Here is a 14,570-nt window from a genome sequence, read left to right on the forward strand (position 1 = left end):
CAAAAACAAGACCAGGAGCTGACTATGGCTAAGATCATGAACTCCTTATTGTAAAATTCAGACTTATATTGAAAAAAGTAGGGAAAACTACTAGGCCATTTAGGTATGACCTAAGTCAAATCCTTTACAATTATACAGTGGAAATGACAAATAGATTCAAGGGATTAGATATGAAAGACAGAGTGCCTGAAGAACTATGGACGGAGGTTCGTAACATTGTACAGGAGGCAGGGATCAAAACCATCCCCAAGAAGAAGAAATGCAAAAAAGCAAAATAGTTGTTGAGGAGGCCTTCCAAACAGCTGAGAAAAGAAGAAAAGCGAAAGGCAAAGGAGAAATAAACCCATCTGAATGCAGAGTTCCAAATAGCAAGGAGAGACAAAAAGCCTTCCTAAGTGAACAATGGAAAGAAATAGAGGAAGAAAATAGAATGGAAAAGACTAGAGATCTCTTCAAGAAAAATAGAGATACCAAGGGAACATTCCATGTGAAAATGGGCACAGTTAAGGGCAGAAATGGTATGGGTCTAATGGAAGCAGAAGGTATTAAGAAGAGGTGGCAAGAATACAGAGAATAACTGTACAAAAAAGATCTTAATGACCCAGATAACCCTGATGGTATGATCAATCACCTAGAGCCAGACATCCTGGAGGGCAAAGTCAAGTGGGCATGTGGGATCTTGTTCCCCAACCAAGGATCAAACTCAGGCCCTCTGCACTGGGAACAGAGTCTTAGCCACTGGACCACTTTCTTAACTTCCTTACATCTTTGGGAAGCCCCTGGTGGCTCAGACAGTAAAGAGTCTGCCCGTAGTGTGGGAGATCCAGGTTTGATCCCTGTGTGGGAAGATCTCCTGGAGAAGGAAATGGCAACCCACTCCAGTATTCTTGCCTGGATAATCCCATTGAAGGAGGAGCCTAGCAGGCTACAGTCTATGGGATCGCAAAGAGTCGGACACAACTGAGCAACTTCACTTTACATCTTTGGAACAGTACTATCTGACAGGCTGTAATGTCAGCCTATAGTCCTCAGTGGACGGTAAAGAATCCACCTGCAATGTGGGAGACCCAGGTTCGATCCCTTGGTTGGGAAGATCCCCTGAGAAGGGAATGGCGACCCATTCTAGTATTCTTGCCTGAAAAATCCCAGGGACAAAGAAGACTGACAGGCTGCAGTTCATGGGCTCACAAAGAGTCAGACACAACTGAGTGACTAACACAGACACACACACTCAGCTTTTAGAGTGTGCATCTTTTTTTTCAATTGACATGATGAAACCTAGTACAGAAATGCTTCTCAGAAAGCAAGTCCAGCAAGTACCTTCTCTTGAGTTTTCTTGTCCCTGTGCCAAGTTTTTACTAACAATTGGCCCCACTTCAAAAGCTCAACGGGTATCTAACCGATTAGAACACGTGACCAAAACCTGCCTACAAATCTTCACTACTTCAGCCAGCCCCACCAACACCTAGAATACAGCTCATTCCTGAAGCTCTTTGAAGAGGGGGGCACTTTGCTGAGACTAGACAGGAACTTAGGCAGAGGAGAAAGGTACAGAGCAGAACCATGAAGATTATCTTGGATCTCCTTCTGCTTCTGCTCATCATCATTTACTCCTACTTGGAATCCTTGGTGAAGGTTTTCATTCCCCGGAGAAGAAAATCTGTGGCTGGGGAGATTGTTCTCATTACAGGAGCCGGGCATGGAATAGGCAGGCAGACTGCCTATGAATTTGCAAAACGGAAGAGCAGATTGGTTCTGTGGGATATTAATAAGGTACTGGATTCATTTGCCCATCTTTTAAAGTTATGCACCAGGGAAGACCCACACAAGTGAGATGGGTGTTTTAAAAATTATTTGACTTAACATTTGCTTATCTTGGAATTTTTCTTTTTCTAAGTGTGTTAACTACATTTCTTAGAGCCTTACTCTACATATGCATCAGGATGGTTTGATGAAAACTTCACCGAGACCTTAGCAGTGATTTTTGTGTCCTGATATGCTGGTTTGATAACAGATTCAGGAGCCAGGCTACTTCCAAACTGTTTAAATTGAATGGTCACTTAATTTCTCCCAGCCTGTTTCCTTATCTCTGAAATGGGGATAACAGCTCACAGGATGGGCAAGAACAGGGGTTAACACACTACAGCCAGTGGCCCAGACTTGCTCCCAGAGCAGCCTGTTGAGCTAGGGATGTATTTTTTAAAGGACTGTCAAGCCAAAAACCAGATGAAAAACAAAGAACTTGTAACAGAACCTCTTGGTGCCCAACTCTTACATGCACAGAATCCTAATATATTTACCATCTGGCTCTTAACAGAAAGAAAGACTAAAAAAATTACTATTTAAGTGCTTAAAACAATACCTGGCTATAGGAAATGTTAGTCATGTTTAATACACTTCCATGAAGAGCGTCAGACTTTTTCTTGGGCATTTGTATGTTTTTTTGGTACTGATATTTGTAAACACTAAATTAAATACTCACAACTGAAATCTTCTATCATTTTCCTAAACTTTTGCTTTGTTCTTATTTTTTAAATGTTTTTGCTGCACCATATGGCATGCAGAATTCTAGTTCCCCCACCAGGAATTGAACCCATGCCCCTTGCATTGGAAGTACTGACTCTTAACCACTGGACCGCCAGGGTCCAGGGTCTCCTAAACTTTTGAATTCTGACTCGGCCATGCAAATATTCACAGAAAAAATGTTTACAGAATTTTAGGATTGGAAAAAAATTATCCAGTGTTTTTTTTTGAGAGTAAGTGTTTCTACAAATCACAGTGAAATTTCAGTTGCCATATGTTAATGTTCTTTGCCAACATGTCTAGTTGGCACCTATTTTCTTAAGACCTTCAGAAATATATTTTGAATTTAGAAAACTAGTTCTCTGGTTCTTTCTATTCAGTAAATAATATTATACACAAAAAAATGATATATTTTTATATAACAGATATGAGCACTTATAGATAAGCTGATACACATAAAAGTTATTTGGCATCAGTTTGGTCCTTGAAGAGATTTCAATACACTTTCAAGAAAAGGACAAGAATTTACAAATTGAGAAAATGATTGCTTGCTGTTCTCAGGTGTTTATCAAAAAAATAAATAAATAAGTATAAATTCATGAGAAGGGCTTGATGCAATTTAAACTCTGGATCTGTCCAGATGTATATTTTGGGAGAAAGACCTGACATTTGTTATGCATTTTTTAAATCCCAGTGATAAGAAGTAAAAATGATTTATTTAAGATTCTGCCTGAAGGATGGGTCACCTAGCCTCATAGGGTTTCTTTGAGTCCTAGAATTTTTATGGTTGAACATTTAAGATATTACATGATTCACTCTAAGGTTGTAAGTGTAACTCAGGTCTCCTTTAACTATCAACTGTCTTTCTGTTATGCTGGCTTCTTTTGCCTTACACAACAAGTCATGTTAACAGTTTATTCACATTAAATCTGAATTGTGACAAGTGGAGTACACACCACATGCTGGAGTTAAAGCAAGCATTTTGCTTATGAAGACAAGACATTACATCTTGCAGTTTTCTAGCTCAGCATCTGATGAAAACTTTGATTACTAATAGCTCTCAACTGACCTTGACTCTAGAGACAAAAGAGTGTCATCTTGTAATCTGCAACAAGCAAGCTCCCAGCTAAAACCCAAGCAGTGAAAGAGTCTCCTGCCCTCCTTCTTTATACCTCTGAAACTCCTCAGAAATCTACGAGGGACAGTGACCTTGGATGAAGGATATATACTTTTTCCTTCCATACAAACCACTCAACTCGGCCTATTGTTATTGTTTCATATTATTAGTCATCCCTACTGGAAAAGGAAAACCACTCAACACTCACTCGGGGACAGCCCCAAATAACAACCACACCACTAACGTCCCAACATGCCAAAACGGCTTTCAAGACATCCTAACTCTTCATCACAGAGAAGAGCTAACAAATTCTGAAAGGAAAAAGTATAATTTTAAATACTTTATAATCTTCTTTATGAAATTCAACAGATGTCAGAACTTGAAAAGAATGCTAATTTTCCAGAAATGCAGGTTAAGAAGCATCAGGGTGACTTTATTTTAGGAAAGAGATCTTTGAATTTAGGCTGGAAATGAGTTCCTCTATCTCTATGTCCTGGAGTTACGTGCAGAGCAGTAACATAGACAAGAATCCATCCCATGGCCTTTGCCCATTTTCACTCCAGGACACCTGAAGAATATAATCTTACACCCCTGAGAGTAGTAGCATAGTCTCTCCATGAAAGGTTTTCTCAAATAAGGATCCTTCTTCCTCCTTCCCTTCTAGAGGATTAAAGCAGAATTGTCGAGAAAAGTCTGATGGGCAGAGGTATAAAGTTTAAAATTACCACTAGTTTAGAATTTATTCTTTACTGTCTATTACATAATTGGTGCTCAACATATATATGGTAAATATACTGTTGATTTTTCTTTTCTTCTCCATACTCAAACATCTCCCTTCATGACATCACAAAGAGCAATATCTTTCAAGCATGTTCTTTAAGCTATGAGAATACAGCAAAACAAGGTGGAAACACATGAGACTAATATGAGACTTCCCTGGCAGAAAAGCCAGGTTATGACCTCTGCAAATTAGTCAAGCAGTGTCTCTCATGAAATCTGCTCATAAACAAGGAGGAAATTCTGTTTCAATTTTTTTTTTTTTAATTTTGGCTGCACAGGCTTTTGTTGCAGCAAACTTTCTCTAGTTTTGGTGGGGTTTCTCTACTTGTGACACATGGGCTTCGCTGCTCTACAGCATGTGGGATCTTAGTTCCTCGACCAGGGATTGAACCTGAGTCCCCTGCATTGGAAGGCAGATTCTTAACCATGGGACACCAGAGAAGTCCCCTGAATTTTAATCTTTGAAAAAATTTAATCTCGGATATTTTCTCTCTCCCTCTTGTCTACTCACTGACCTACACGTTTCAGAATTTGCTTTTTCCCAATTACAGCATGGTGTTGAGGAAACTGCAGCAGAATGCAGAAAACTAGGTGCCACTACACATGTGTTTGTGGTAGACTGCAGTAACAGAGAAGAGATTTACAGCTCTGTAAACCAGGTGAGACTTCAGGGTACAAATTTCTTCCCATGGTTTTATGCCCCTTTACATGGAATAAGAAAAGGTTCTTTATGACAGCCTAATTTAAATTAGATTTTTTTTTTTTAACCTCTGCTAACTGAGGTAGCTGTGCTTATAAGGAAGAACATACACTTTTTCCTTCCATATGATCCACTCAACTCTGCCTATTATTATTGTTTCGTATTATTAGTCAATTTCATTCTGATCAGAAGTTCAAGCAAGAGTGAAAGAACAAAGATTTATCACCAGGGGAAAGGATCATGTTCTAGACTTTCCTTTTAGTCCTATCACCTTTACAGAAGTTTCTTCATTTTTTACTTTAATTATTTCCTCTTTGGGGTTTTATGTTGGTGCCAATCTAATCTTCTATAGAAAATGTATATTGATTATAATAACAATGTTTAAAAGTAAATATCAAATACAATGGACCAAGCATGTTGATAGACATTTTTACCCTTTAATTTAATCCCTACAATAACTCTATAAACCTCATTTGACTGAAGAGCAAATTGAGATTCAAAGAGGTGAAGTCAGACGAAGGTCATGTAGCTAGTAGGTGGAAAAGCCAAGATTACCCAATTAGCACTTTAAAAATATTTGGTAAGAACTGATATGTCAGACCAAGGTCGTGTAGCCAGTACACATGACCTAGGTGGTGAAACTAGTATTACTCAGTTAGTAGTTTTTAAATGTTTGATTAGAATTAATGTATCAGTTAATCAACACAAACACTAATTTCACTTTATTGGTAAATTTCAAAAAAAAAAAAAAATCTATGTGTACTTTAGCTGTTATGATGAAATTTAGCTGTTAAAAAACCAGTTTATCCCAGTTTTATGACAGTACTCCCTTGGTAACCACTCTTTGGGCTAATGCTCTTTTTCACTCTGAGCGATCTCATCAAATAGAATAAAGAATCTGATCCCTGGGTGATATTAGTCCCAAAACTTTGAGTTTCTTATAGAACTTTCTATCTCTATTCTATAATGCACCCAATGACTGTTCTTTCTATTTCAAAAGGTAAGGAAAGAAGTTGGTGAGGTAACCATCGTGGTGAATAATGCCGGGGTAATATATCCAGCTGACCTTCTTAGTACAAAGGATGAAGAGATCACCAAAACTTTTGAGGTCAACATCTTAGGACATTTTTGGGTGAGTGTAAGTCAGAAACATCCCTAGGTTGTGCATGTCTGACAACTTCTCTTAAGGTACACGAAATTCATAATTGAGTTCACATCCTTCTGGATGGACAGTTGCATATCTTTGCCTTAAAACAACAATCATCAAATATTGGTGTCTCTGACAGAAGGCGTCCTGGCATGCTGCAGTCCATGTGGTTTAGCAGTTCCTTATAAAATTCTCATAAAATATTATTGATATTTCTCACAAAACAGAAAGCTTTTTGGAGATAAGAAAATACTTTTTGTTTCCTATGGCATCAATATATGATGCACAATATTACAAACAGGAGATACTAAACCTAATCATGTTGCCCAATGACCGTGGGTCGGTATAGGACTCAACTTTTTCTACTGAAACTGATATAGTTACAGAGGGTTTTAACTCTTCTTGTTAGAAAGCTAAAATCACAAACCAAAGAAATCACAAGATATAAGATTACCATCTGGAATTTTTTCAGTTCTGAAAACTCTTGAGTTTTTCCCTTAATAACATTGTTGGATCCATAAAAGAGATTTTATGGATTCCCTCTGAAGAGAAGGAAAGGGATATTAAGATGAGTTTTTGCCATGTGGTACATAGTGCACAGCACTCAGTGTCAGCTTAAACCAATCATTCCAATAATTTTTCATTTCTATCACTGATAGAGAAGTAATCATGGAATCTTGGCACATATTTCATTTCATTGCAAAAGTTGTCTCAAAAGACATTTTGTCTTAAAAATAAAACCACTACGGTAACAACAAAACTATATGCAAGGCAGCAAAAGAGACACAGATGCAAAGAGCAGACGAAAGAGCTGCGGATTCGATCCCTAGGCTGGGAAGATCCCCTGGAGAAGGGTGTGGCAACCTCTTACAAGTTTAGAAATATGTAATACTTCATATATATATATATGAAGTGGGAGAAGGTGAGGCTGGGATGATTTGAGAGAATAGCATTGAAACGTGTATATTACCATATGTAAAATAGATAACCAGTGCAAGTTCAATTCATGAATCAGGGCCTCTCAAAACCAGTGCCCTGGGACAACCCAGAGGGATAGGGTGGGGAGAGAGGTGGGAGGGAGGTTCAGGATGAGGGGACACATGTGCATCTGTGGCTGATTCATGTCAATATATGGCAAAGACCTTCACAGTTTTTTAAGGTAATTATCCTCCAATTAAATTAAAAAAAACCTACCTAGTTGGGAAATCTAACACCTGTGTCATTATTACTTTTCTCTCTGCAATGATTCTGAAGATCACAAAAGCACTTCTTCCATCAATGATAAGGAGAAACCACGGCCACATTGTCACAGTGGCTTCAGTGTGTGGCCACGGAGTGATTCCTTATCTTATTCCATATTGGTAAGTATTACTTTCTAGCAATGTTATATATTTTTACACTTGTAAGTATTTGCATGCATCCATGCTAAGTCACTTCAGTCCTGTCCAACTCTTTGAGACCCCATGGACTGTAGCCCACCAGGCTCCTCTATCCATGGTATTCTCCAGGCAAGAATATTGAAATGGGTTGCCATGCCCTTCTCCAGGAGATCTTCCCAGCCCAAGGATCGAAGAACCTGTAGCTCTTTCATCTCCTGCATTGAAAAGCTGGTTCTTTACCACTAGTGCTACCTAAGAAGCCCCTTTAAGGGTTTATTAGACATCAGATTCCAATCTTCCTAACAGGTAATTTATTTCATTTTTTAATTATTTTCAGAGAGATAGAATTACGTTTTATTCATTTTTGAATCTTCTTACAACAAAAAATCAAATGTCTTGCAAAAAATAAAAACTAAAGAAATCTCATAGCAGGTAATTTGGATTTATAGAATATATATAGTAATTTGGAATAAACTCTTAAAAATGACTTCCCCTAAAATAATGAAATTCATCATCATTTAAAATATTTTTAAATTTCTGAAAACTCCTCTGCATAGCAATGAAAGAAAAGAGTATTGCCAAGCATGTTTCCATTGTATCCTGGAATGAGTAGATGTTCATAAAAGAAATAAGGAATTCACAGGCTAAGAAGCAAAACATACAGATAAGTCCAAATGAACATAAGTCTGTGCAATGGCCCTTGTGCCCAAGAAAAGCTAAACAGAGTGGCTGCTGGATCAAAACATTTTCCAGTGTGCTTGTGTCATGAGAGACTGTGTGTGTGAGAGAGAGAGGGAGGCAGAGAAAGAGAGAGAAAGACTGAGGAAAAGCCTCTACCATATTAAAGATGCAGATAGTGTATTCCATGCTCTACCAAGGACACGGGCTTCCATGGTGGCTCAGTGATAAAGATCTACCTGCCAATGTAGGAGACGAGGGTTCGATCCTGGGTTGGGAAGATCCCCTGGAGAAGAAAATGGCAACCCACTCCAGTATTCTAGTCTCGAAAATCCCATGGACAGAGGAACCTGGCAGACTACAGTCCATGGGTTCACAAAAGAGTTGGACACAATTTAGCAACTAAACAACAACAAAACAACAAACAACTAGGACATAAAAAGAAGAAGGTAGGAAGGCCCTAAGGATTCACTATTTGCAAAAAATCTTTTCTTTGTACCTCCTTCAACTGCATCTCATTTTCTTATTCCAGCCTTATATCAACCTGATAGAAAAATTTAAGTTGTTGACATGTTTATCAGTGGCTGGAGATGAATAGGTAGATAGTTGGTTTATTGTTTACCTGCACATCCATGTTCAAGGTTAAATTTAGTCACGAATCAAATTATTTCTGACACTGAAAGTAGTCATAGATATAGTTAAGTTTCACTGTAGGTTAAGGTGTCCATGCACATACAAATGTTTATTTCAGGCTGCTTCTACCATTGTAAAACACAAATCAGAATTTCACAGATTAAACATGTAATATTGTTTTAATGTTTAGAAATGTGGAAACCCAATGTAGTAATAGTTTTCCTTTTTTCTTTTCCTTTAAGAAAGCAGTCAACCTTTAACTTTATTGTTCTTATTGTCATCTGGGTCAAAAATACGATTAACATTACATAGCTCCTTATAGGTAATAAAGTTATTATGCATATTACTTTTAAGTAACAGAGTTATTACACAATTTAATCTTCAAGACAGTCATATATTTTATTACCAGCATTGTAAAGATCAGAAACTCAAAGGAAAAAGACAAGGTGATTTGTTGAAGGTCGCACACACTAACACACCAAAAGTCTTTTTACTCCAGATGTTCACAATGAAATTAAAAAGCCAAAGTGAACTCTACATTTCAAGAGAGAAACCGTTGAGAAAGTAGAGATGCATAGAGTCCCACAGAAGCTTGTTTTTTTTCTTTTTTTGAAGCTTGTTAATACAGATAGTAGTTATGTAATTTTTCTAATCATGTTCTTCTTGATTCATGTTTTTCAAAATAAAAATAGCAGTAAAAACTGATTAGAAAAAAGTTTAAAGATTGCATGGAAAACTACATGTTGGGTGGAAAACTGAGCACTAAAGAAGTTAAAGTTTTATTAGAATTTGTTCTATTGTTATCACTGCTACAGTCACAATTCAGTGAAACCAGATATGAAAATAGAAGACCAAGTGGAAGATTTGAGGGTTTGGCTTTTATTAGTTCTCAAGCAAAATCAACATTTTCTTCTCACAGAAAGTTGAAGAATGTGTTTCACTTTTCCTTAGCTAACAGGGGTGGATAATTCTCTTACAGTTCCAGCAAATTTGCTGCTGTTGGTTTCCACCGAGCCCTGACATTAGAACTTGAAGCCTTGGGAAAAACTGGTATCAAAACTTCATGTCTCTGCCCAGTTTTTGTGAATACCGGGTTCACCAAAAACCCAAGTACAAGGTGAGTCCAAGATCAAGTTAGGATAGAAATATAGCATGAGAAATTAGTATGAAAATTACATGAGAAATTAGTAAGAAAATTACATGAGCAATTACTATGAAAACTACATGAGAAATTCATATAAAATTACATGAGAAATTCCTATGAAAATTACATGAGAAATTCCTATGAAAATTACATGGGAAATTCCTATGAAAATTACATGAGAAATTTGTAGGTGGGTCAACTGAGAAAATAGGGGGAAAAAATGGAAAAGGAAAAACATTTTTTTCTTATTAACATTACTGTACTGCCTTTATGTTTTCACTTTGAAATAGGATGAACGAAGGGGAAAATGCTTTAGGGACTAGCAGGAGTGATCAGCTGCCAATGAATCCAAGCAATGGGTTTTTTTTTTTCCAACATTCAGCATTATCACTTTGTTGTGCTGGTTTCTGCCATACAACAACCCAAATCAGTCAACCCAAATATATATATAGGCTTCTCCGGTGGCTCAGCAGTAAAGAATGCACCTGCAATACAGGAGACGCAGGAGATGTGGATTCAGTCCCTGAGTTGGGAAGGTCCCCTGGAGGAGGAATTGGCATCCTACTCCAGTGTTCTTACCTGGAAAATCTCATGGGCAGAGGAGCCATGGGGTCGCAAAGAGTCAGACACCACTGAAGTAACTGAGTGCCCATGATATGTATACACACCTTCCTCATGAGCCTCTCTCCCAGCGATCACACCCACACTCCCCGTCCCCTGCCCTAGGTCATCACAAAATGCTGGGCAGGGCTCCCTGTGTTATATTGTAACTTCCCACTAGTTATCTGTTTTACACATGACAGAGTATATATTTTGATGCTACTTTCTCAATTCATCCTACCCTTTCCTTCCCTCACTGTGTCCACACGTCCAGCAATGGGTGTTTATTCATGTCCAGGTGAAAGATTCAACACACACACAGGTGCTAAGAGGGAGTGAGAATGAGGGTGGGCAGGATAGAGAGATGCCTTCTCTTGGAACCACACCCCCAAGATGAATGATACCTAACATCCCCTTCTCCCCTTCATGGTTCATCTTCCTCAAATAGCGTATGGGAAGGCACAGGAATCTGCCTCATTTCCACCATCTTCCTCCCAGCACTGGCCACAGTGCTGGCAAAAAGTCCTCCAACATTTTCCAAACTTGCCTGATCCTAAGAATCATCACCTGTGCTTACATAAAAAGTAAATGTTCTTAGCCTCTCCCTTAGAAATTCTGACTCAGTAAACTGGAACGAGTTCTAAGAATAAGGCATTTTGTTTTGTTTTGCTTCGTTTACAACCATATCAGGTAACTCTGGAGACAGGCTTGGAAAACATTGACATAGTAAATATAACCACATGCATTTGGTCACGGTTACCACCCTGTCTTCCTTTAAAATGCAAACATTTCTAGGAACAGCAGTACACTGAGTCTCTAATCCCTTGAAAGTGATAGTGTTATTTGTTCAGTCATGTCTGACTCTTTGTGAGCCCATGGACTGTAGCCCACCACGCTCTTCTGTCCATGGAATTCTCCAGGCAAGAATGCTGGAGTGGGTAGCCATTTCCTTCTCCAGGGGATCGTGACCCAGGGATCAAACCCATGTCTTCTGCATTGCAGGCAGATTCTTCACTGTCTGAGCCATAAGGAAAACCCTCAAAATGATCAAGGTGAATTTCTGCAAATATATACTTTGTCTCTGGTAAGGGAGGATCTCAGATCATAAGAGAGGAGAAATTGGCCCTGAAACAAAAGAGGTAAAAAAGCAGAAAGGTGAGGATAAGGACCCTAAAATTCATACACCAGCTTCACAAATTTGCGTCAATTCCAGTATACATTCTGCTACAAGTTAATAAAATATTAAGCTTGCTAATGTAAAGTCAGTTTATTACTGGAGGGGAATTAGTCCTAAATATAGTCATTCAAAAGAGTTAACGGGGCTTCCCAGGTGGCTCAGATGGTGAAGAACCCACCTGCCAATGCAGGAGACACAGGTTCAATCCCTGAGCCAGGAAGATCCCCTGGAGGAGAAAATGGCAACCCACTCCAGTATTCTTGCCTGGAGAATCCCATGGACAGAGAAGCCTGCCGTGTTACAGTCCATAGTGTCACAAAGAGTCAACACAACTGAAGTGCCTTAGTGTGCACACTCACAACAAAGTTAACAAATTCCCTTTTAAGCTCAGCCTCATTAGAGTCAGACACGACTGAGCATGCACACGCCACATGCCAGATTTGAAGCTACTGACTCTGAAACCCTAAACCTGCTGTGTCATCTCTGGAGCTGTAGCCCAGTCCCTGGCAGTTGAATCATTAACTGAGTTAGAACACAGGCACTTAACAAGTACGCAGCACTGTATATTAGTAAATACCATGATACAATTGGGACTCTGGGCTCATTTTTCTTAAATAGGAAATTGGGCCCAATAAAAACCCTCTTGGTAAGCTTAGTGTGTGCCCAGAGGACCGGGTCTTCTGGTGGAGAAGGCAAAATAGATGAGAAGAGTGAGGCTAACGCAACCTCGGGGACTTTCCTAGTGGTTGAGCGGTTATAAGTCCAAGCTCCCAATGCAGGGAGCATGGGTTCAATCCCTGGTTGGGGAATTAAGATCCCACATGCTGCATGGTGCAGCCAAAGAACAAACAAAAATAATGTGATCTCAGGTGTGTGGGTTCCTAGGATGACCCTAAGGACTGACCCAGGCAATGCTGAAAATTTGGGACTGGTCCCACCCAGACTCCCTGATACTGAATTTCCTTGGCAAAGGCTGACATGTCCATATACTAATGTCAGGCTTGGCTTAGAGATGGAGTTGATAGAATCAGGTAGGAGAAATCAGGGAGGAAAGAGGCAGCACCCCATAATTTAGAAAAATATTGATTTGTATTATTCTTGGCTGGCTTGCCGCTCAATGCCATGGAAACCTCGATCACACCATCATCTGCAATAAATCACATGAGATCTCAAGGAAGGAAGTTATAACTGTACTACCTACTTAACTCTTCTGCACAACCTTTTTATTTACTAAGCCACTCAGAGATCTTAATTTTGGTGCAATACTTTCAATCCATTTACACTTTAATTTCCTGCTATCATCTTGTACTAATGAGCATTCTACACTGGGCTTGTGGTTATGAATACTTCTCAAGAACTCATGTGTACAGTCTTGAGAATAAGCAAGGTCACACCCCTCCAGTTGTAACATAATACTCCCTACACACACCTTGAACTCTCATTAAACTAGTACAGGCAAGTCAGTTTAAAACAGTCCAGCTTTATGGGCCACCTCCATAAGAAAGCAAGTGTACTTAGTTCTAGATTTCCTTTTCTGTAGCTAACGAGCCCTGAAGAAAGATGTCATATGTTTTCTTTCTGTCGTATGGTCAATTCTATCCATTAGGCTTCCTTGCCTCATATCTTACTCTTCTATCTAATTCCTTTCTACCGTTTTGATGTTTTGACTGAGTGAGTCATGAAACACAGAATGGAAAGTGAAAGTAGAAGATTGTGATAATGAGGCATCAACATGGCATGGGGGAGGGGAGGCAGGTGGCATTTGTGCAGTGAATTCTGGAAACTTTTAAATCATAACTGATGAAAACATCGTTTTCCTGCCTTCATTAATTACAAAAAAAAAAAACAATAAAAAGAATCCAACTTTTTTTTTAAATCACAGAATATGGCCTGTGTTGGAGACAGATGAAGTTGCAAGAAGCTTGATAGATGGAATACTTACTGATAAGAAAATGATTTTTGTTCCATCATATATCAATATCTCCTTAACAATACAGAGGTAAGTACAACACAAAACACCTAAAATACTAAAACACTGATAGAGTTATCATTATGGAGAGCCTTTCAGGTGTGAAAGTTGCCATGGAAACTCTCCATGCCTGAGGAAAACAATTAAGTTGCCTCTGTTATTACCTTACCCAGGCTATAAAAAGAGGATGAATCATTTTCTCTACTACATCCACCATCTCCACCCAGTCTTTGCCAGAGACAAGGAAAGACAGTTTAAAGAGAATGCAATATGGTGAACTAGCTAAAAATAAAGAAGCCTGCTGGGGTTTTGATTAAGACTGCATTGAATCTATAGATCAATTAGGGGAGAATGAACATATTAACATTATTGAATCTTCAAACCCAAGAGCACAAAGAACACAATATATCTCTTCTTTTTATTTTTTTTAATCTTTTTCAATATGTGTACATATTGAAACTACAGCATCACGTAGTTTTCAGTGAACAAGTCTTGCGCACTTTTTGTCAGGTTTACCCCAAAGTATTTCAAATCTTTGATGCTATTGCAAACGACATTTTAAAAGATCTCTATTTTCCATTATTTGTTACTAGCATGTGTTTGATTTTTGCATTTTGATCTGTATTTGGCAACCTTGCTGTACTCACTTTTAGTAGCTTTTTTGTAGATTCTAACAGATATTTTTACACAGATGATCATATTGTCTGCAAATCAAGACAGTTT

General features: G+C 38.6%; 1 protein-coding gene across 6 annotated transcripts in view; it reads left to right on the top strand.

Moving 5' to 3' along the window:
* The window catches only part of LOC145542309 (17-beta-hydroxysteroid dehydrogenase 13), a 41,471-nt gene that overhangs the window by 9,281 nt on the left and 17,620 nt on the right, over positions 1-14,570 (top strand). For 3 of the 6 annotated variants that reach the window (XR_014079778.1, XM_081580872.1, XM_081580863.1), the window contains 5 exons: positions 4,972-5,079; positions 6,121-6,252; positions 7,522-7,628; positions 9,937-10,074; positions 13,761-13,877. Coding sequence is in view for 4 of the 6 variants with exons in the window: in XM_081580872.1 (XP_081436998.1) it covers positions 4,972-5,079; positions 6,121-6,252; positions 7,522-7,628; positions 9,937-10,074; positions 13,761-13,877 (602 nt within the window). In the remaining 2 variants the exon portion in view is untranslated. Of the gene's footprint in view, positions 1-854; positions 1,774-4,971; positions 5,080-6,120; positions 6,253-7,521; positions 7,629-9,936; positions 10,075-13,760; positions 13,878-14,570 lie in introns of those variants that run through there. The other 3 variants (XR_014079757.1, XM_081580846.1, XM_081580859.1) reach the window with 2 other exon arrangements.

The sequence above is a fragment of the Giraffa tippelskirchi genome, chromosome 1 (assembly GCF_054371585.1).
Source record: "Giraffa tippelskirchi isolate mGirTip1 chromosome 1, T2T-mGirTip1v1.2.pri, whole genome shotgun sequence".
NCBI classification, from domain to species: domain Eukaryota; kingdom Metazoa; phylum Chordata; class Mammalia; order Artiodactyla; family Giraffidae; genus Giraffa; species Giraffa tippelskirchi.